This window comes from Geotrypetes seraphini, chromosome 6, assembly GCF_902459505.1.
Source record: "Geotrypetes seraphini chromosome 6, aGeoSer1.1, whole genome shotgun sequence".
Classification (NCBI taxonomy): Eukaryota; Metazoa; Chordata; class Amphibia; order Gymnophiona; family Dermophiidae; genus Geotrypetes; species Geotrypetes seraphini.
Window position 1 is genome coordinate 160,181,803 of NC_047089.1, and position 24,555 is coordinate 160,206,357.

Here is a 24,555-nt window from a genome sequence, read left to right on the forward strand (position 1 = left end):
AATAGTTAGAAGGATCTCCAGATCCTTTGTTTATTATTGATTTTGGAAAGGTCATATTGAAACTAGTAAGAATAAAGGGATAAGAATGGCTACAAGCTGCAAGAGAACTAACCTCATTAGGATGTCAGTAAGGAGAGAATTAAGATAGGTTTAACAATAAAGCATTAGAAAAGCGGGTGAACAAGGGTGTTCAATTACACAGATACTAACTGTATGCTCTTGTTCACGTTAGTTCTTATATAATAGCAGATATTGTTTTTATCAATTCAGCATTTAATATAAAAGTACAATTAAATGGAGGAGCAGGTTAGTTATGGTAGCTCAGTGACACTGCTGTGCTCTGCCTTCCAGAGGGCACAAAAGGCAAGGAAGCGTGTCTTGACCTTTGAGCAGCTAGTATCCTAAATCAAGGGCCGCCTCACCATGTTTTGAAAAGAGCCATGGTCTATGGATCATGGCCCAGGTTTACTGCTGTGGTGACTGGGCAAAGTCGGGAAAGGACAAAATATTTGGAGGAGGGAGCCTGAGTATTTAAGAGTGAAGCATAGCCAACAGCTAGTTCGAACTGGGGAAAAAAAAAAAGTTGCAGGAGAAATCTTGTAGAACAAATAATTAAATATATAAAAATAAACAGTGGAACAGGTTTGAATGCAATTTGCATTCTCATTAATGCACCAGTTTCTAACTACATAGGAGATGGCATTTAAAGGTCTCTTGTAGACTAGGTTAGACAGTAGTTTAACCATTAATAGAATGCAGTTAATCACTTAAAGGTAAAGACTGTTTAGATAAAAATGTACACTTTTAGTTTAAATTCAGAATAAAAATGAGCTCATCATGGTGCACTCTGCAAGATTGGTTAATACTCCTGATCAAGAACAGTTTGTTGTTACCACTCTAGTAAAATTTTATTTCTATTCCTTTTACATACTAAGGGCTCCTTTTACAAAGGCGTGCTAGAAGTTTTAGCACGCGCTACACGCTAACACCTCCATAGAGTTTGCGTTAGTATTTTTTGTAGCGCGGGGTTACCATGAACTAATCTTCAGCGTTCGCTAAAAACGCTAGCGCACCTTAGTAAAAGGAGCCCTAAATGTCTTCAGATGGAATAAAAGGATGCTTTCTAATCCTTAATGCTTGAAGTCCCTTACAATTTAGTATTTCTCACAGCAAAACCTTCCCCAATTAAGACCAGCAGCCATCCTACCCCTGGAGAGCCTTGTTTTTTCAATTGCATATTAAAAAAAAAAAAATCATAAAAGGCATTTTTTACCTGGATTTTTTCTGTTGCTGAGGGCCATAGCTGTCTGAAGATCACCTTTTTGAGAATATCTGGAAGAAGGCTGACAATTATGAGCAAAATAATTCCCAGCCAGGCAGGACCACTAGAAAGCATTTTGATGAATACATAGTACATCCTCTGATAATTGAGAAAAGGCCTAAAAAGGTAAAAAAACAAACAAACCCACAATTGTTTCTTTTTTACAGTTACTATGAGAATATAATGAATGCAAATAATATTCTGCATGATTTTTTAAAAGAGTAAAAACATATCTAAACATATGCTCTGTATCTTCAAGCACCTACTGAGAAAACATGACATCAGAGGAACATAATTCTAATAGGTGTATTGGTCCAGAAAGAACAGATTCTTTGTCGGTAGTAATATATTTCACTACAACAAGAAAAGTGATACAATACATGAACTTTCTATTTCAATATAACTTATGTACTACAAAATTCAATTCAGTACCCAGATTATATGGCGACAAAGTTCTTTCGAAGAGTCTACTTTCCACTAAGGATGTAAAGTCTATTAGTAGGAACCTACTTTTAGATGCCCTGATACCATGTGGTGAGATCATATTTTATAACAGCATCTGAACACCTAGAATTGGGCTGCAGTCGACCGTTGGTCCTTTAGCCTCACTCCTCTGACCAGAAGTCCATCCATAGTGTCTTTGATTCGGCTCTTTCAATACATCAAGCAAACATCTGTCCCCGGTCCACAGCAATCTGCTTCCAATACTCCAAATCATAAGTCCATTCACGATAAGTTCTGCTACTCCAAAAGTGAAGTCATCCACGAGAGCCAGCACTCTCCTCAGGCCACAATCAATGTGGGTCCTTCATTGTTTTATCAATGGTCATCTGGGTACATCAAATGTCCTATGGTCCACCAAAATTCCCTCCCTCTGTCCCCTTTTGAGCCAAGGAGGGCCCTTTTCTCTATTCTCGAATCTTATCCTTAAGTCCTATCCAAGGTTCTTTGGTTATACAAATCAAATGCAAATGTTGTCTTCAGCTCATTGGTTGAGTATCAGTCCCTCGCTCCCAATGCTCAGGGAATTCTCTAAGAAAGGGACCTGAAGGTTAGCCCACCCCTGCCACTTCCCATATAGCCTTCCCAGATCAGCTGCAGCCTCCCATAGCAGTGTCCCTATTACTTGCCCTAACTATACAAAGGATTATGGTGCTACCGTCAGACTCAAATTGTCATCCTCTATTGCCTGTTCTTGAGAAATCTCTTCTGGGGGTTCCCTCCTCCCTATGATGGACATATACTCCTACACAGATGCCTAAAATTTAGGTGCCTGACATTGCACCAGTTATACACCAGATGTAACAGCGGGCACCTACATGTAGCAAGGGCACACCTAACATACAGTATTAAGTAAGTAGTGTGTGTAAGTCACTATATCACACATGGCCCTGCCATCTTCCACCCCTTATGTACTTATGTCACTTAGGCATGCTCCTAATACTTAGGTTTTTGTTTTGCTGCCGCTTACATGCATAAGGGAAAATGAGCTTTTACCTGCTAAATTTCTTTGAGTTCTTCCAGACTAGTCCAGACTCTTGGGTTTGCGTTGTCCTGCCAGTAGGTGGATACTAAGAACTACTGAGCTATGATGTCATCAGTTAAGAACCCCCAAAAAACCCCCGGTTCAGTCAGTCAGTATTTATCCTAACAGAATATCAAAAGCAACTAAAAGGAAATAAACTGTCCTAAGAACCAATGACCGCTCAAGAGTAAACCACTAATGAAGAATAAGGTTCTCCAAACTAAAGAGCTCAACAGGAACAACTAACAAGCCAAAATCAAAATCTTTATGCTGTGGGAGACATAAAAACCTATGCTAAGAACCACTCTGGACTGGACTGGAGGGATTTAAGAAAGAAAATTAGCAGGTAAGAATTAATTTACCTTCTTTATCATCCCACCAGATCATGTACCAAAGCAATACTTGCTGAGGGTGGGAGACTAAAATCTCTGCTGCTAATACTTTGGCACCAAAAGATGTATCAATTCAAGCTTGAACATCCAATTTGTAGTGACAAACAAAAGAAGACATAGATTTCTAGGCTGCCACTTTGCAAATTTCTTGAAGAGGAAATAAAGAGTACTTCACCCAAGAAGCAGACTGACCCCTTGTAGAATGGGTTTACAAAATTTCTAGAACAGGATAACTACAGAAAATATATGTAAAAGCAATAGTCTCTACCCACTGAGCGATTGTTGCTTTTGATGTTGCTTCCCTTTTATGGGTTCTACTAAAAAGAATATAGAATGCATCTGATTTTCTTATTGTCTTTGAATGTGACATGCATATTGAAATACTGTACCTAGAGTATAATTTCTGCAAGGCAACTGCACTATCCTCATTTTTAAGATCTTCCAAAACAGGTAAAGAGATAGCGTGAATCAGATAGTAGGATGACAACAGTCTATACCAGTGGTTCCCAACCCTGTCCTGGAGGAACACCAGGCCAATTGGGTTTTCAGGCTAGCCCTAATGAATATGCATGAAGCAAATTTGCATGCCTATCACTTCCATCATATGCAAATCTCTCTCATGCATATTCATTAGGGCTAGCCTGAAAACCCGATTGGCCTGGTGTTCCTCCAGGACAGGGTTGGGAATCACTGGTCTATACAATCTTTTCTTTGATAAAGACAAAAAATGGTTCTCCAGAGAGTCTAATTCTGAAATTCACCTAGCTGAACAAATAGCTCACCACCAATTGAGACTATATCTGATCTCTGGTGCTAGTGGAAGTACAAGGTGAAACTCTTGACTTTGTGGAAACCATTAAGAAAGAAGAGATTTCTGCACAGATCTCATGTGCATCTCAGCCCATGGTACTGCATCAATCTCAACACTTGAAGGTGATGCTAACCCACTGATTTGTGAAAACTGAGAAGATTTCTGACTACAGAAAGAAACATGTTATCCTGGAGGTATTGGCTTTCCCTTACAAATTCCATTTGGGACAGGGTAAGGTTAATCTTGGACAAATTAATAATCCATCCCAACTCTTGTAAAAAGTGCACCACTCACTGTGCGCCGGTTTCGCTTTCTTGGAATGACTTTGTTCTTATTAACGAGTTGTCTAAATAAGAGAGAACTAAAATTCTCTTTTTTCAGAAGGTGGCTGCCATCACTAACTTTGTAAATGTACATGGTGTTGTGGCAAGTGCAATTGGTAGACACAAAACTGGAATTGTTGATCCAAGATAACGAACCTCAGGTAATGCTTTCTTAGGCTTCTGCGGCTGGCAACATGATTGTAGCAGTTTTCTGGGTCTTTCCACGTCTGAGTAGACAGAACCAAAATTTTAGCCATCATGCTGTGGTTTTCTTCAAGGTATGCTGTGAGGTCTGCAGTGTGTCTTTATATATAGTGGGTCCACGGACCTGAGTGAGAACATAAGAACATAAGAAGTGCCTCTGCTGGGTCAGACCAGAGGTCCATCGTGCTCAGCAGTCTGCTTGCGTGGTGGCCCAACAGATCCAGGACCTGTGTAGTAGTCCTCTATCTATACCCCTCTATCCTCTTTTCCTTCAGAAAATTATCCAATTCCTTCTTAACCCCTAATACCGTACTCTGTCTTATCATGCCCTCTGGAAGCTCATTCCAGGTGTCCAACCACCCGCTGGGTGAAAAAAAACTTCCTAGCATTGGTTTTGAATCTGTCCTCTTTCAGCTTTTCCGAATGCCCTCTCGTTCTTGTAGTTTTCGAAAGTTTGAAGAATCTTTCCCTCTCCACTTTCTCTATGCCCTTCATGATCTTGTAAGTCTCTATCATATCCCCTCTAATTCTCCTCTTCTCCAGGGAAAAGAGCCCCAGTTTCACCAGTCTCTCAGTGTATGAAAGGTTTTCCATACCCTTTATCAAACATGTCGCTCTCCTCTGAACCCTCTCGAGGATCGCCATATCCTTCTTAAGGTACAGCTACCAGTATTGGACACAGTACTCCAGATGCGAACGCACCATTGCCCGATACAACGGCAGGATAACTTCTTTCGTTCTGGTTGTAATACCCTTCTTGATTATACCCAGCATTCTATTCGTTCTCTTAGCGGCCACTGTGCACTGTGCCGACAGCTTCATTGTCTTGTCCACTATTACCCCCAAGTCCCGTTCTTGGGTACTCTGTCAACAACATCCCTCCCATCGTATAGCTGTACCTTGGGTTTCTGCTTCTCACATGCAATACTTTACATTTCTCTACATTGAATTTAATATTCCATCTCATTTGTGGGTCAAGAAATTTGAATTTTTGGTGGGCAAGTGCGTTGGGATGACCTGATTGAGAACAGGGAAGTCTGTTGGTTATGAATTTGAATTTTGGCGGGAAAGTTAATTGGAAATCCAAGTTTGAATGTTGAATATTGGCGGGAGTGTTTGTGGACCCAATTTTAAATTCTGACGAGAGAGTATGTGGTCCCACTTTTAAATTCTGTCAGAAAAGAGGCTGAAACTTTTGAGATGGAGGAAGGCGGCGTTTGTCCTTGGCCCCAGTCCTTTTTGCGCTAAGTTTCTTTTAGATGAGAGGTTGTCATGCTTTATTTATGGAGAGTCCTTTATCTGTATTGAAGGACCTTATCAATTGCCCTAAAAGGTACTTATAATATATGAAGTAACTGAGTTGAAAGGATGTCACAGCTCATCTTGTAGACAGTTGAAGCCCTCTCCCTAAGTCTCCCACACTAGATTCTCTGATCAGAAACAATCTTAGGCAACAGTTTTGCTAGGCTGGCTTGGATTACACTATCATTGTGGGCCTGCCTAGCAAATGCCCCTTGGCTGCTGCCACTGCTGTTCTGGGGGTGAGAAGAAGAGGAGTCCCGGCAGCTAGTCAGAAGGCAGGAAGTGAACCGGCTTCGGAGATCGGGGCAGGAAATCAGCTGAGGCAGGCACTGCGCATGCATGGGCATGGCACCACGGATCACGGACCCACACAGTTTGAAGTGCGCATGCACTGTAAGGGTTTTATTATAGCAGATTGTTGCCAGCATAGATTCTGTGCCAAGCATTGGTTTATATCAAGACTGTCCATTTCCCTACAAAAAGGAATCTACCTTCTACCTACCTGGGTAACAACTACTTTCTTAATTGGCTAACTGGCATAGAAGCTCAGTGCTAAAAAAATAAAATCTGTTTGTAGGTAGCATGTGTACATGGAAAAATTACCATGGAACATCTGAGTGTGCTTTGTAGTACGCCCTTTTTCGCTGTGCTAAACACATATTGGTGCTTACTGCAGCTTAACAAAAGGACCCCTTAGTGAGATCTATGAGGTACAACCCAGATGAATACAGTATAAAAATTAAAAAAATCCCATACCAGGTAATTCCCCAACATCCCTTGCAAAATTACAAAGTCCTTTTAATAGGATGTCCATCCATAACTGTTTGGGGGTCAGTTCTCCCCCTTCCTAACCTTCCAGAAAAAAGTTGAGATAATCTATTATCCTAGTTAAATTGAAGAAAGATCCCAGTAGTGGTCAGACCACTACAACTCTTCTCAACCCAAGCCTTCCTGAGTTCAACATTGATTGAGAGACAATAGTAAATCTAATGTGTTACTCATAACATGAGTAGGTACATTCAAAAGTTCTTGTAGGCCTGCTTCTTCTTGTGTAGCAAATCACATTCCAACCCAATAAGTATAATCAACCCCAATACAGTATCCTAATTTAACTTCCTATTTTGCCTAGTTGAGGACAATAAGTTAACATAATACCAAATGCAATCTGTATATGTCCAATCTAGTAAGTATGTAGATGCATCTTTCTGGTATATTTAAAATGGTGTGGTAGCCATGTTAGTCCACTTTTAAAAGATAATACACTTCCCCCTCAATATTCGCAGGGGTTAGGGGCAGAGCTGGCCTGCGAATATTAAAAAACTGCAAATAACTTTTAGAGCTGGCTCTGACCCATCCCCATCTCTCTCCTGCGTCCCGGACCTTCCCCAGACCTTACCTGGTGGTGTAACGGCGACGAGGGGCAACATCGATCTACACTCCTGCCCCGTGCAGATCCGTCATCAAAATGGCTGCCGTGAGTTCCCCTTGTAGTCTCGAGACTACAACGGGAACTCAGGGCAGCCATTTTGATGACGGCTCTGCACGGGGCAGGAGCATAGAAAGATCGATCCTGCCCCGCGGCACCGCTAGACCACCAGGTAAGGTCTGGGGAAGGTCCAGGATGCAGTGTTTCTTTCCCCCGCCCCAAAAAATCATGAATAACCGAATCTGCAGATACTGAAACCGCGGATTCGTAGGGAGAAGTGTATATAGAAATAACACAAAACATAAAGGAGATAAGGTGATACTTTTTTATTGGACTAACAATGCATTTTTTGATTAACTTTTGATTGTCTTCTTCAGATCAGTTATGTCCCTTAATATATGTTCCCTATCAACCACTGAAGAGGCCTTGGAGCAATAGGAATTTAGCTTTTAACAACAGCATTTGATAAAGAAATCAATGGTACCAAAGTGTAAAACAGAGGGATTAATGCCTCATCTATTTACCATTCCCCATTGTACCCTCCAGAAGGCCAAGGAAGTCTCCACTAGTAACTCTTTGCTGTTAGATTGGAACTTAACAAATACTTTAAATCACTTTAAATAGTATAACAAAAAAGGAGGAGAATCATAAGATAAGGGTAAAAGATGGTAGAATACAAGAAATATTTCTTGAACAAAAAAAAGAAGTTGATTCTAGGAACAGCCTCTGGTGGGACATGGGACATATCTAGATGAAGATTACCCCTTTTACATACATACTACTACTAATAATCATTTCTATAGCACTACTAGGCATACACAGCACTGTACACATTATATGCAGGTACTCTCTGCTCCTAGTGGGCTCACATTCTAAGCTTTTTTGTACCTGGGGTAATAGAGGGTTAAGTGACTTGCAGAGGTCACAAGGAGCTGCAGTGGGAATTGAATCCAGCTGCACAGGTCCTGGACCTGATGGGCCGCCGCGTGAGCGGACTGCTGGGTGCGATGGACCTCAGGTCTGACCCAGTGGAGGCATTTCTTATGTTCTTATGTTCACAGGATCAAAATCTGCTGTACTAACCACTAGGCTACTCCTCAAAGCAAATGCTATACTGTACTAATCCTTCCTTTTTCACATTTTAATAGTGCAGATGGTGTTAGGCCTTTTATACAAGGGATGTCAGTATACATCAGTGAACTACCATGAAGTTTATATTTTTTCCTTTTTCCTTCAAATACGTACACTAGATTACAGTTATCAACACAGTAGTAATACTTGATGTTAATATCTGAGTTAAAATACTCAAGGTAAATTTATCTTTGGCATGTACTTTTAAAAATTTCTTACCAAATAATTCCCCCCCAAAGTAGAGAAAACACAATGTAGAACAGGAGTGATCCCCAGATCACAAAGTGGTTTATCCATGTCCAGTAATGTGTGTCTATTGCAAGCTGAAAGAGAATAAGTGATATGTAGCTTAATCAACATAATTGTAATGAACTATGTCACTAAAAAGAAATATGAAAGCCAGAAAAAAATATGAACTAGCAATAAAACTATAGTGAAGAGAGACATTTAGCTCCAGTAGCTTATTTGGGTTTCTGCCAGGTACTTGTGACCTGGATTAGCCACTGTGGAAACAAAATACTGGTCTAAATGGACCACTGGTCTGACTCAGTCTGGCTATTCTTATGTACAGCGCATCTTCATTAAGTTCTAGGAGCTAACCAAAGCCATATGACTGGCACATACAAAACATTTCCTTGTGCCTGAGCTAAACCAGACAAGAAAGCTTCTGTCTTTTCTTGTGAGGTGAAAACAGACGAGGACCACAGATCCTCGTGGCATAAGCGTGGCATAAGCACATTTGATTATCATATGACCTCACACTGCCAGTATCAGTCGCCATGCTAGTCCAATTTAAATGTAATAAATAGAAATAAAACAAAAAAAGAATGACAGATTTCTTTTCTTTGTTTATTTCCATTTATTATTTTATGATAAATCAAATAATTGTTGAGCTTAGAGAGGAAAAACGTTCCTATTGTCACACACAGGACAGCTATGTTGATATGTAGCACCTTAATGCTTTTATGCAAAACTGACCAAAAGCTGCCTGCTACAACCATGCTACTTTTTAATGCATTCAGACTTTAACTTAATTAGTACACCTATTATTTAAAAAAACTCTATCTGGAAATGATTCTGTGAGCTAAGAAACAGTATTGCACTAGGAGCCTTATTTTCTAAATTGGGATAAGGTGTTGCAGTTTAATTGCCAAAATGAATGTGTGCAAAGCCTCTGTGCTAAACTGTATAGGGCATTCCCAGAATCTTACCCTACAGTTAATGTATTGTAGAAAACATGATGCAGTTAGCAATATCTACAAGGGTGACATTAACAGTGCCATGCTAACAGTTAATGTGTAGTAACTACCTCTATGTTAACTGTAGGGCACAGTTCCTGATGGACAATATTAGAAATATTGGACGCAATATATTAATAAAGTTTGCCGTAACAGGTGTTATCTGGAGACAGCAGGGAGATATTCTCACATATGGGTTGCATCATCCACGGAGCCTGGTACGGACAATGTCAAAGTGTACTGGCACTTTAAGCTTTGTGAAGCTTTGAGACTGCCCGCACTGTGCATGCACGAGTGCCTTCCAGCCTGACATGGGTTTGTGGTTTCTCAGTTCCGTAAGCAAGCTAAAAAGCCAACCAAGGGAGGTGGGAGAGATGTGAGAGTGTTTGCCTGCTGTCCCTGAATAATACCTATTATGATAAGTAATTGTGCTGTATCCTAGAATAAGCAGGCAGCATAATCTCACATGTGGGACTACCTAGCTTACTGAAACGGGACAGAAAATAAATTCTGTAATACTGCTTGGCTGAAATGATCATCTCGTCTGGAGAAGGATTCCACACAGTAGTGAGATATACAAATATGACTTGAGCTGCATTGTAAATATCATCAATGGGAGTGGAATGTAAGAAAGCTACTGATGCTGCCACGCTTGGACTTTGTGGGTCACAAACCAATTGTTGAAGCTCACTCACTAGATGAGCAGAAGTGAGAGATGAAAAAGACCACTTTCCAAGTGAGAAACTTAAGATGAGTAGATGATAGTGGTTCAAATAGCAGTTTCCTCAGGCTGGCTAGGAGTACATTAAGATCCCAAACAACTGGAGGGAGTCTGAGCGAAGGTTTTGAATTGAAAAGTCCTTTCATAAACCTGGATACAAGCGGATGAATGGCCAGAGGTTTATTGTTGAAAGGTGAACTTTGAACGAAGTAGTCTTAAGACCAGAGTTGGATAAATGGAGAAGATAGTCCAACACTGAAGGAATAGAAGAGGATTAAGCATCGAAGTCATAGAAGTTACACTACGACATGAACCATGTCCAGTAGAAGGCTTTCTGGAAGCAGCTATAACAGCTTGTATTGAGTCAGAAAGATTAAATTCTATTGAAGTTAGACCAAGAGGTACCAAGTTGTTAGGTGCAGCGATTGTAGGTTGGGATGTAAAAGAGATCCTTGACTCTGAGCTGAGTAGAGATGTAAAGATCTGCAATGGAATTGGATCCCTGGCAGTCAGTTGAAGTAAAAGGAGGAACCAAGGTTGCTTGGGCTACCGAGGAGCTATCAGGATCAGGGTGGCTGACTCTTGTTTGAGCTTGACTAATGTCTTCAGAATGAGTGGGATTGGTGGAAACACATAGAGGAACTTGTCTGTCCAATCCAGAAGAAAATCATCTGCTTTGAGATGAGGAGAGTATTGTCTGGTGCAGAAACGAGGTAACTTGTGATTGTGGGGAGGAGTCCCCCAAAGAGAGAAGATGTGGCACAAGACTATGGAGTTGAGAGACCACTCATGAAGTCAGAGAAATCTGCTGAGATCATCTGCAAGGGCATTCTGTTTGCCTTGCACATACGTATGTATATGGCAAGTCTTTTCCCATATTTCTGATGAATTTGGTGAAGGAGAGCCCCTCAGGAGGAGATCTTCGCCTGGGAGGTAGAAGAGAAGGATCTGAAGGAATTCCACAGGATTTAGGAGCTGACAAAGTAGGCTTATTTTCAGTCTCAGAATGGTGAGATAGGTCAGTATCAATATCTGGTGCAGCAGGAGCTCTCTGTAGTATAGCAGAGAAGGTTGTTTCATGGAGTGTGACGCATGATGGGAAGGACTTCTTCTATGATGTTGGTATCGATCCAAAGACAATGATGATGAAGAATGTTGTCTGGAATGTCTGATCTCCGACACGAAGAGGAGGAATTAGTACTACATAAAACCCTTTTAGATCCAGAAGAATGTGCATCAGTAAGATGTGATGATTTCCTAGACTCTTCCGAAGGAGAACATCAATGCGTCAACCGATGTCTCGAAGCAGATCAACGATGAGTGGATGTAGATCTTTGATGCGTTAATGTAGAGTGGTGCTGCCTCAATGCGGATCATGATGTGGTACCCTGGGGCCTCAAAGTCCTATGCTCTGGATGGGACAGTACCAAAGGAGTTTATGTTTGCATCAGTGATGCATAAAGTTTAAAAATATCACTGAGCTCCCTGCTAAGGAACTTCTTCAGCTGGTCTCAGAAGACTTGCAACAGTACTGTTGGTTCAACAGCTGGTACCATCAGTGCTGCAGGGCATCTAGGGGTGAGTGACACTGCCTGCATTAAAGGAGACCGTTGGCGTCTGCTCTTGGCCTGCATCGAGTGACTCGATGCAAAGGAGGCCTGAGATGCTGGCTGGGAAGATGGCTTCTTAGTAGGCTTCGATGGAGGAATGGTATTTGATGCTGATGCTGGTACTGATGGACCTGCCTTGTCACCGGAGTCCATTGCTGAACCAAAAAGCTTCTGCTGCTGGATCCGCTGAGCCTTCAATGAGAACTTTTGTAAGGTGGAACAGCGAGCACAAATATTCACATGATGCTCGGGCCCTAAACTAAACACCAGCTGTGTGGATCAGTGATGGAAACTGGGCATTGGCACCGACAGCACTTTTTAAAACCTCTCAGAGGTCTCAACATGGACAGGAAAATCGCAGCAGCAAAGTCGAAAAACTTAATTATGAAAAAAATTGTAGACAGGAACCAAAGGCCCGACTGAGGAACCAGCCTCAAAAATAAAGATATAATTTAAAAAAAAAATTTTTTGACACACTAAATGAAAAGTACTATTATATATAAAAGAAGAAAAAGAAATAGACGAAAAGCAAAATACCACCGACAGGAAGGTAATTTTGGATGGAGAACTTCTTTGCTCCACAGAAGACGAAGAATTGAGGAACTGTGAGCCTACGTCAGGCGGGAAAGCACTCACGCACGCACAGTATGGGCAGTTTTGAAGCTTTGCAAAGCTTAAAGTACCAATACATTTTGGAATTGTCTATATCGGGTTCAGTGGATGATGTCACCCACATGTGAGAATATGCCACCTGCTTGTCCTAGAATAAAATAACTTATGCACCATTAAAACACAACTTTTCAAGATATGAATGGGATTTGTATACTGCCTTCAAAATGGTTTACATATATACAGGTACTTATTTTGTACCTAGGGCAATGGAGAATTAAGTAATTTGCCCAGGCTCACAGGAAGCAGCACTGGGATTCAATCCCATAGTCTCTGGGTGCAGAGGCAGCAGCTCTACCACTAGGCCACTCCTTACCTCCCTATAAAGATACAAACATCAAAAGGAGCTAAAAGCTTTCTGAAACATATGTCATTGCTGGTGGATAAAAGTATCCTACTATATTGGGTAATGCCAGAAACTCCATTTTTGGTGCAATTGAGACCCCACACAATTTTTTTTCTTATCATGGAGAAACAGAAGGACCAATGCAGAAAGTTACCTGCCTAGTTACCATTGGTTTTACCCAGTTTTACCATGGAATAGCAATGCAGAGAGGGTTTCAGCATGGGTGTTAACTTGCATGGAAACCCTGATAGCATAACATATTGAAATTAATGCAAATGTAATGCATTTGCTATCCTATGGTAAGCAAAATAATTAAAACAAAGCTTTGGCTATGTGACTGTCACATGAAAAATTATACCAGAGCCCAGGACAGTGTATAAGGATTGGTTAAGAATGGCATACCTTCTCTCTCCCCCCAACCTAACCACCTTGCCCCAGATACCTGCACTATCCCCCTCCTCCAATAGTTTAGAGCCCCCTTCAACACACACACACACACACACACACCCCTGCACTTCAAAACATTTCCTTGGTAGTCTAGTGGCCTCCTCACTCCTTCCCCCATAATGTGACCCCTTTCCCCAAAATAAGAAAAACACATTCTCCCACCCCCTCCTTCTTCTTCCTCAGCCCACCCACCATACCTTAACAGGAAAGGCAAGAGTGATGGCCATTTTCTCCTGCCTCTGGCATTGCCATCTTGAAAAATGAGGTGCCCTTCTGGTGCATCCTAGGGATGCACTGGATGGGGCCTGTCTGCAATATAATGGGATTTTTTCCTTATATGGCAAGGCCTGGAGGGAGTTCTAGACAGGATTGGAAGTTCAGTTCAGGGAGGGAGGTGCTAATTTTTTTTAATGACCCTTTCCTTGTTAGTGTATGTGACAATCACTGCTTACACACGGCCAAGAAGGCTGCCGTTTAGCCATGAGCTGCAGATTACTACCGCAATTTGAATGCAGCAGTAATTTGTCTACAACATGCCATTTTATTTTCCCAGTAGTAATTTTGTGGTAGAGCTGCAGATAGCTGACTCTGCCCCAGAGTAGGTATTTTAGACTCACAATTATTGTTTCAGCAAACAAGGTAGCTTTTAAAGAACCCTCTTGTCACATATGACTTGTAGTAGAATACTAAATATGTAATTAGTCTTTGAAATCTTATTTGCTTGTGCAAGATGATTTGATTGTATAGCTCTTGAGGGGAGAGGGATTAGAGATGGGCATGCAAGAACAAGTTTAAGTTTCAAGTTTATTAAGTATTTGTTACCCTGCCCAACAAGAAACCATCTGAACATTTTATGAAGATCCATTCTGAGGAAAGAACAAAGGAAAGCTGAAGTAGAATAGGGTGAAAGAGCTGAGTGTCATCCTTCATGAAAAAGCCTACATAAAGGAGGTTTGGAAACTTAAGGGATTGTTTAGAGTGATGCATGATGTTATATTGCTACTGTTATTACTGTAGATTGGCAGGGGGGACGAACTGTTCTATGCTAATTGGGATGAAATCATATAAACTGTTTTAATCGTTGTAGATTTTGTATGTTATCAAATTGACAATAAGAAGATTTAAATGCAAAAATACAAACACCAGTGCAGCAATTTAAGAGTAGAAACTGATGTCACTGGGAAAAAAAAGAGAATCTTACATTATATTAAAAGGGTCATGAGTGAATCAATTTTTAAACAACTTTAATACCTACTTTTAGTGTAACTGTAAATACCAAAACAGTGAACACCAAGGTTCCAAAAGTCCAGTTTCCGAACATCTGTGCAACAACAAAAAAGCAGGAATTAGAACTCATAAAAATCCACTTTCACAAAAAAATTTCTTTCTTACCTGAAAAATATACATTGCCTCCTATTTTAGTACATTTCCATTTTACTTTTCAGACTGCAAGAGAAGAACTATTTGAAGATATTTCTGATTAGAAGCACTAATTTTTAATTTAGGACAGTGCTTCTAAACCTTTGCTCTCTTGTACCATACTTGAGCTTGTTCAGTCCTTCTGTCCTACATTCCAGAGGGCAGTCAAAAGATTTGTTTAGGATTTTCAGGAAACTGAACATCTTCAGTAGTAAAGTTCACTAGCTTTTATCAAAGCTAAAATGAGTGGTGGAACACTGTTTGTTTGCATGCCCGCTATGAAAGGGTTACTGCTGAACGCAATAACTCACTCCGGAAGTTCACAACCATGTGGGCACCACTGTCCAGTGAAGTAGCATTCGAGTTACCTCATGGCCGTCCTGGTGAGCCAGAGTCATGAACCACGAACACAAGACGTGTTTTATTGTATCATCTTTTTGAAGTATATAACTTTCCGGGACACACTTTAATGTTATTATATCCTCTCATACCTGTGTGTTTATCTAAGATCTGTACACACGACTGATGAGCTTGTTAGTTGGGTTATGTTCTTATTTCTTTGTTCTGTTTTACCTGATATGTCATGGACCGCCTGTGTTTACACTCTGTAAAGACTTATTACGAATATGAGGTCTATGTTTGTATTTATATGACAAAATGCTAATAAAACTGATTGAACTTATAAAAAGCTAATTTGCATTTTTGACAGGTGGCCATACCTACTTCATCAAGTGACCCATATGTCAGCATAAGAATCGAAGATCTATCCAAGCAATCCTCCTTCCCATCTTTTGATGGCATCAATAAAAGTGATGTCATAACTCTGCCCAGGATGGCAGCACCAATGATGTTACTTCCTGTTTTACACTACTCACCACCAACTTGGATCAACAATGTCACCGAAAAATACATCTATTGCCAGACAATGAACTCTATAGCCTCAAAGGAACATCTCTTAAACTGATTTTCTATCTCTAAGGAACAAAATGACATTTCAGCCTTCAGACTACTTGTTTCTTTTATTTATTTATAAATATTTTTTTTCCAATCGGAGGCATGACCTTATTGCTTTATGATTCTACTAGATCTGTAAACCTCTTTTCTACCTTGTTGGGGTTTGTTTTTTTAACAGACCTCCCCATAGGGAACTAAGTTATCTCCATAGCTGAGTAGGGGATTTAGAGCAATGGGGCTCAAGAATACCTTCCTACTACTTAAGATCAACAGGTCAGCTGGCTGGGACTGATGGAGATATGGGCATGAGGTGCCTCTCTGCTACTTGGACTGTTTGTATGCAAATTTATGACATGTGGAGGGGCATAATAAAAAAAAAACGTCTAAGTCCCCTTTTGGCCTAAGGCCTTAAACGTTGAAAGTAGAAGCAGGGAAAATGTCCATAATCAAAAAAAAAGGCCAGAAGGAGGGTTTTCTTGATAATGGCCTGCCTCTACGTTCAGCTGTTTAAACGCCCAGACCACCACTACATCTAAACTTATACCCTATAATCAACCTAAAAAAAGCCTAAGCCCCAAATGTCCAAAACAAGTATGTCTTCTGTTATTATCTGCTTAATATATTAGTCATTGTTGCTCTATTGCTTTGTATATGTTAAAACTTTCAATAAAGATGAATGAACTCAAAACAAGAGCTTTTAGGCGAAGGAGGAGCCAGTCCTTCGCCTATAAGCTGGATTCTGTAACCGGTGTCTGTCAAAAACAACACCGGTTTCAGAATCCACCCCAACCTCCCCCCCCCATGACATCGGGGCAAGAGGGAGCCCAAGCCCTCCTGCCCTGCGATCCCCAACCCCCCTGATTACGTTCGGGGAGGAAGGAGCCCAAGCTCTCCTGCCCCGCGCACCCCCCCCCGATTACGATTGGGCCAGGAGGGAGCCCAAGCCCTCCTGACCTCTCGCCCCCCACCCCCTACAAGATCGCGCAGGAGGGATCCCAACCCCTCCTGCCGAGGTGGACCCCCCCACCCCCCACTACAATATGGGCAGGAGGGATCCCAGGCCCTCCTGCCCTCGACACAAACCTCCCCCAACGACCGCCCCCCGAACGGCCCCCCTGCCAGCCCGCGACCCACCTGCCAACCCCATGACCCCCTCACCCCCACCCCCCTTCCCCATACCTCAAAATGTTGACCGGACGGACGGGTGCCAAGCCCACCCATCCGGCAGGCCAGCCGGCTCCGGAATGGGGCCGGATTGGCCCAGGCAGCTGAAACCCCGCCCACAGGTGGGGCCTGAGGTGCCTGGACCAACCAGAATAGGCCCGGGAGCCTTAGGCCCCTCTTATGGGCAGGGTTTCAGATGGCTGGGCCAATCCGGCCCTATTCTGGAGCCGGCTGGCCTGCCAGACGGGCGGGCTTGGCACCCGTCCATCCGGCCAACGTTAAAGGTATAGGGAAGGGGGGTGGGGCGATCGGGGGTTGGGGAGGCGGTCGTTGTGGGGAGGGGGGTGTGTCGAGGGCAGGAGGGCCTGGGATCCCTCCTGCCCATATTGTAGTGGGGGGTGGGGGGTAGGGGGTCACTGGGGCCTGGAAGGCTTGGACTCCCTCCTGGCCTGCTCGTACTCGGCGGAGGGGGGGCGCACGATTGCCGGGGCAAGAGGGCTTGGGCTCCCTCTTGCCCCGATGTTGTCGGGAGGGGGGGGTTTCACGGTTCGACAGGGCAGGAGGGCTTGGGCACCTTCTTGCCTGGATCATTGTGGGGGGGGGGGGGATTCTGTAACCGGTGTTGTTTTTGACAGACACCGGTTACAGAATCCAGCTTTTAGGCAAAGGACTGGCTCCTCCTTCACCTAAAAGCCCTTGTGTTGGACGTTTGGGGCTTAAGCGTTTTTTTGGTTCATTATGGGCAAAAAGTGTAGGCGTCTTGGGGGTGTACTTGTAGACGTAGTGGTGATCTGGCATTTAGTAGAGGTAGGCCATAATCAAAACAAGGACGTTTGTTTTGGTTATGGACATTTTCCCTGCTTCTGCTTTGAACGTTTAAGAACTTAGGTGAAAAGGGGATTTAGATGGATTTTTTGATTATGCCCCTCCACGCTTTTATAAATTGTAAATTTAGGAGTTTATTTAGCAGATTATTAGGGGGTACCTTTCTCTTCTGAGAATATTGACTTCCTTACTTTACCATAGTACACAAAATCATTAGGACTTATTAGAAGTCTTCACCTTGACAAACGCACCTAGGTATTAAATATTAATACACAGATCTTTCTAACAAAACCTTCTTTTGTTTTTGATTTATGGGTTAGGTTCTATTGATTGAAATGCTTACCTGTCCATTGGTCATTATATTTTCATTTTCAAATAAGAAATAAGCACCAAAGAAAAACACTATAGCATCAAAGAGTCCCAGGAATGTCCAATAAATGAATGTACGCCAGCGCAGTAATGCATTCTTGGCAATATCCCTGCAAAAGAAAAAAAAAGTACATTCATGCTGACATAGTAGGGAAAACTACAATAATGCAAACATTAGCCAGATTTTCCAAGTGTCAAATGTTTTTTGGTCTTATCTTACAAATGAGATTCAATATAGAAAAGAAAAAATATTTATTTGAATAAAACTACATCTTGGACTTCAAAATGATTTACCTGTACAGTAAAGGGTCTCTCTTGAGCACATCCATGCTGACATGCTGTTCAATCAGACTGTACAAGAGGATAGGAAGGGATGTGAAACTGATATTGTACAGAGTTAGATATGCAGTATCATATAAAGGCTGTAAAAAGGAGAATATATTTTAGATAAACTATATTTTCAGAATTAGATATTGATCTGAAAAGAAAAATAAATATTACTTCTGTCATAACTTAGAACAGATCCTCTCTGAATGAAGGTGATAGTGGTGAGAGGATTATTGAGTTGAATTAAGACCATGGGCATAGTTTGACTATTTCATTTCATTTGGGAGGGCAAAGGGTGTGGGTTGCCACATTAGCATATTCATTTGCTTACATGCATCTCATACACATTCATTATGAATATTCAAATACCCCCCCCCAAAAAAAAAAACAAACCAATAACAAACATACACACATCAGACTAAAATGCTGAATCTGAAGTCAGCATATCAAGATAATGAAGATATATATATATTTTTTCCAACTGAAATGAGACAGCATCATGGGAAATTATTCTCATTATGCTCTGTCTCATATTCACATGAATGCACTTTCCCTCTCTCCCTCCCTAGGGCTGACACCAGCACTCTCCTTTTTTGTCTTTCACATGGATAGAAAAAAATACCTCCCCCTCCCAACTGGCAGAACTTTTTTCCTGGGGTCATCCACAGGCACTACTTTTTTACAGGCAGCACTTTTCCCCTAGTTCTCCTCTCCCAGATGTAGCACTTAACCCTAAAGCATAATGTTTCTCTTGGCCCCCTCCACTTACAGCACTTATATCCAAGAGCAGCACACTGCATTCTGCTGCCTGAAATTAGAGATGAGGTGATACCCCACCCAGCGCAACCAAAAGTAAGGGCACCCTAAAAAGTCTGATTAGGAAGGAGAGTGAGGAGGTCCCTTCACTCTAAACACTAGTTAGGCAGTTGCTCCAGAATAAAATAATGCAATTTATATTCCCAAGCTGTACAAAAACAAAAAAACCTGCCAACAATGATTATACTCAGCAAAAATTATTTCGGTAAATTATATTGCCTGAAACTCAAATATAAAAAAATATTATGACCCCTGACTCTGCATTGTCTCAGTGTTAAATGCAAGTATCGTATTTTTCTCTCCATAAGATGCACATGTCTATAATATGCATCCTAGATTTAGAGGAGGAAAACAAGAAATAAAAACTATTCTGAACCAAATTCTCCCTGCCAGGCTCTGCACCCAACCCCACACTCCTTGCCAGGCTCTTTACCCTGTCCCCACACTCCTTGCCAGACTCTGCACCCTGTCCCCCATCCCTGCCAGGCTCTGTACCCTGCCCCCCCTCAGGTTGTCTAGTGGTAGGCTGGGACAGGGCACAGGGCGGGCAGGCCTAGTGGCAGGCAGGCAGGCATAATGGCCTAGTGACAGGCAGGTCCCATACCTCCCACGTACCCCCCAGTACCTTAAATCATCCCCCATTCCCCCACGTGCCCCCCAGTACCTTAAATCATCCCCCCATGTATCCCCAATACCTTTTTTAATCATCCCCCCGTACCTTTAATCATATCTCCCTTGTACCTTTTTAATCATACCCCCCGTGCCTTTTTTTTTTTTAACCATGTACCTTTTTTAATTCTTCCCTTACTCCCTCGACGACTCCTTACTATTTCCGTGCAGCAGACACATGAGTCAGAAGCGCAGAAGTCAGGACCAAGCTTTACATGCCCCCGCTTGGGCATGCGCCTCTTTCTGAATGGATGCCAGCAGTTCTTGCGAGTCCCACGAAAACTGCAGCCAGCCAGGGCCCATGCGGGAGCATGTAAAGCTTGGTCCTGACGTCCATACTCCTGACTCATGCACTTGCTGCTCAGAAATAAGGAGCCGTCGAGGGAGGGATATACACTGGACCACCAGGCTGCTTGAAAATGGTATGGCAGCGGCGGGGAGGCGGGGTTGTTTTAAAAATGTGGTCCGGCGGTGGTGTTTAAAAGGTGCTGCGGCATGAGGGGGGGTGGCTTTTAAAAAGGTGGTGCAGCTGGTGCACGGGGGGGGGGGATGTTTTGCAGCTTTACAGGGGATACAAATTTTGCATCTTCGTTTCATAAGACACACTGAGATTTCCACCCACTTTTGGGTGGAAAAAAAGTGCATCTTATGAAGTGAAAAATACGGTCAATATTCTGCATCCACAGGAGTCTTGTCATGTAACTGGGTGTAGAGCTGAACTAGAACATTTCCCCATTAAATTCACCATACAAAATCAAATCTGATTCTGGATTCATCTCAGTATCAGTGACATAACTCCTCTCCATAGACATATTAATGTTTTGCTGACTGCTGCCGGCTTTACTCCCAGATATTCAATTCTGGGCCATGTCCATGCACTGGTATTGAATATCAGTAATTAAGGCTGATCAGACTTTACTTCTACAGCCACTTCTTCGCTATACTGGTCCAAATGTTTCTCCTAACTCAACTTGACTACTGCAACTCCCTCTATGCAGGCATAACCTCCTCCAATGTGCACTAACTCCAAATGTTGGAATTTGGTTTAAATTATCCTGCACCATCTTTCAAGCCCTTGACTATAACTCTCCCAAACAAATTATCCACTTGTTCTCCAACTCCTCCTTCATATCTACTAGAATCAATAGCATTCGTTAACTGATCATCCCCTTGTCCAGAAGAGTGAAATATAAACAAACATTGAACACACTGCTCATTTTCATTGCCATAAGAACCTGGAACAACCTCCCCACATCCATAAGGACACAAACTACCTCTCCTTTAGGAGAAAGCTGAAAACGTACTTCTTTGAAAAACTCCTTATTGTTCAGTAGTTCCTCCAATTAACCTAGCTAGAATTTTCTTCTTTCCATTGCCCTATTGATCTTGTTGCTGTGCCCCCTCTTCTCCCATTTGTATAACTGTAATTGCCATCCTCCATGGAATTGTATTCCCTTCCCCTTCTGCCCTATCTGCTCTCAAGGAATTATCCTCTCCTATCGATGAGACGTAACTAATAATATTCTTCCTATCTTTGAGCATCTTAAATTGTAATTTACCTTGCAACAATATTGGATAAGTGTAATCCAGAAATTCAGATCAGATTAGATAAAACATAGCTTGTATGATTCAGCACTTTATCAGCTAAGCTGAACCACATTAAGAGAGTACTGTGTTTTATGCAGTTATGCAGAAGTCCTTTATCTCCCTTAGAACTCATCATACAAAAATATTCCAATTGTGATCGCCACTTCAGAACATCACACACTTGAGGCTAGATTCACTAACCTGCCTCTCCGTGCCCGATCTGTGGGCGATTGTAGGCAGACTGACAAATTCATTAAAGGCCTGCATGCAAATGGGGACAACTGTTGGCATGCCCCCCCACCAACCGCACAAATTGCTGGAGAGCGATCCTTGAGCATGTGCAGACCATCTTCCTTGCTGTAGATGGTCTACATATGCGCTGGCCCTTCGTGCCCATCAGAGCTTTTTTAAACTTTATTTAGCTGACTGTTTTTTCTACTTCGCGAGTCCGTGGTTTAAACCCACTTTAAACCCGCGGGTTAAAACCACGGGCTCGCAATGTGGGGAAGGGCAGGCGAATCGGGACTGAGCAGGGCAGGTGAGTCAGGGCTGAGCAGGGCGGCGAGACAGAGCTGAAAAGTTAGCAGAGAGCAGGGTGGCAGAAGGCAGGGCAGTCAGAAAGGACCTGAGAGATTGGTCCTCAGCAGTCGCTTATTTTTGGATCGGTCAGCCCAGTCGGTGTTCCTCATTTTGTTTAGTGAATCGCTGCCTGCCTACATTTGAATGCCGTTCCCCCTCATTTGCATGAGTGAATCGGAGGATGATCGGGACAGCGGTTAGTGATTTGGGTCAGAGGGAAATCGGGTCACAAACCAATCGGTACATGATCGGTTTGCTTAGTGAATCTAGCTCTTAAAGCAGACAGGTTTTTGTTTGCCTCAGAGCCTGCTTTCAAATAGGGCCAGACAACTTATGAAATAACACAAAACCCTGAAAAAAAGGACACTTGAACCCTATAAAGAAAACTCAAAACTGACCAGCCTATGAAAAGATAGTGCTATAAATATTACACTGAGCCATAAAGCACCAGTATACCTGCTATTGGAAAACTAGAACAAGGTGCACTGTTACACATTCCTACATAGACACTACACACTAGCAAAATCTTTCATCTAAGCCACACTTGCAGAACATGGACAGACCCTCACCTGATACAAAATAAGAAACCTAATAAAACATGCACACAAAAATAGAAAGCAAGCACATCTTAATCCTTAAAAAGCATTAAATAATTTTTTTTTCATGTTTTTGCTCACGCTCTCTGGTGGCATGTTTTTACTCAAAGTTTTGTTTTTCGTGCTTGCATCTATGTTTTACTTGAGTCCTCATGTTTAATTCAAGGATGTTTATTTAAGTGGATCTGACCCCTGCCATCATCCGCTAGTGTTTTACTAATTTTGACAGTTTGGATGGTTATGTTCTTTTTACATAAGCAATGCCTCTGCTGGGTCAGACCTGAGGTCCATCGTGCCCAGCAGTCCGCTCACACGGTGGCCCAACAGGTCCAGGACCTTTGCAGTAATCCTCTATCTATACCCCTCTATCCCCTTTTCCAGCAGGAAATTGTCCAATCCTTTCTTGAACCCCAGTACTGTACTCTGCCCTATTACGCTCTCTGGAAGCGCATTCCAGGTGTCCACCACACGTTGGGTAAAGAAGAACTTCCTAGCATTTGTTTTGAATCTGTCCCCTTTCAACTTTTCTGAATGGCCTCTTATTCTTTTATTATTCGAAAATTTGAAGAATCTGTCCCTCTCTACTCTCTCTTTGCCCTTCAAGATCTTATTTTTATGCTGGTTTTCATTGTAATTCCATGCTAGTCTACTAATGTACATGTGCATGCTCCATATATTTCAATATTCTATTATATGTATTATTTGCTTATTGAATGTTTGTCTGTATCATGATATTAGCTTCTTATGCTTCATTTTATGATTTTTTTAATATAGTCTACATAATTGTGCTGGTTTCTTATGGTATTTTTATATTTTTACACTGTTCTTTTAATTCATGTTTTATGGTTCATGATGTTTATTGTCTCTCTACATGTATTATATGCTCAAGTCTTTTCATGTATGATGACATCAGTCTTTTATATTTTTTATAATTTATATTCCATTTTACATTTTTTAACATATTTGCACAGTCATGCCTTTATTTCGGATTGTTTTTTTTGCTCTTAATGTATATGATTTGTATTTTATGATTATTAATGTTTTTATTTGTGCTACACATCTTTTTATAGTGTCCCCTAAAGAAGGCGTTTTTACACGCTGAAACAGGGATCCTTGTTGGGATCATTACTCATTTAATAAAGACTTTATCATTGGTTAAAAAGACATAGTGTCCTTTTATCAAGGCGTGGTAGGGGTTTAACGCGCGGAATACTGCGAGATAAACCGCCTTCTGCGCTAGTCGCTAACACCTCCATTGACAAGGCGTTAGTATTTTGGCTTGCCGCAGGGGTTAGCGCGTGATGAAATGTCTGACGCGCTAACCCCCATAGCGCACCTTTTTTTTTTTTCAAAATCTTTATGCATTTTCAATTTATACAAGTGTATAATATTAAATCAGAGAACTCATACAAATCACTCATAGCGCACCTTGATAAAAGGAGCCCATAGAAACATGACAGCAGATAAAGGCCAAATGGCCCATCTAGTCTGCCCATCCACAGTAACCATTATATCTTTCTCTCTCTCTGAAAGATCCCACGTGTCTATCCCAGGCCGTCTTGAATTCAGACACAGTCTGTTTCCACCACCTCTTCCGGGAGACTGTTCCATACATCTACCACCCTTTCCATAATAAAGTATTTCCTCAGATTACTCTGGAGCCTATCACCTCTTAACTTCATCCTATGCCCTCTCATTGCAGAGTTTCCTTTCAAATGAAAGGGACTCAACTCGTGCACATTTATATTACGTAGGTATTTAAATGACTATCATATCTCCCCTCT

The 24,555-nt window shown here is 41.9% G+C and overlaps 1 protein-coding gene across 2 annotated transcripts in view; it reads right to left on the bottom strand.

Moving 5' to 3' along the window:
- ATP11A (ATPase phospholipid transporting 11A) overlaps window positions 1-24,555 on the bottom strand; it is a 413,748-nt gene that overhangs the window by 19,954 nt on the left and 369,239 nt on the right. For both annotated transcript variants that reach the window (XM_033948051.1, XM_033948052.1), the window contains exons 24-28: window positions 18,492-18,619; window positions 18,172-18,307; window positions 14,722-14,787; window positions 8,655-8,758; window positions 1,274-1,439 (exon numbers count right to left, since the gene is read on the bottom strand). In XM_033948051.1, coding sequence (XP_033803942.1) covers window positions 1,274-1,439; window positions 8,655-8,758; window positions 14,722-14,787; window positions 18,172-18,307; window positions 18,492-18,619 — 600 coding nt within the window. The remainder of the gene's footprint in view (window positions 1-1,273; window positions 1,440-8,654; window positions 8,759-14,721; window positions 14,788-18,171; window positions 18,308-18,491; window positions 18,620-24,555) is intronic.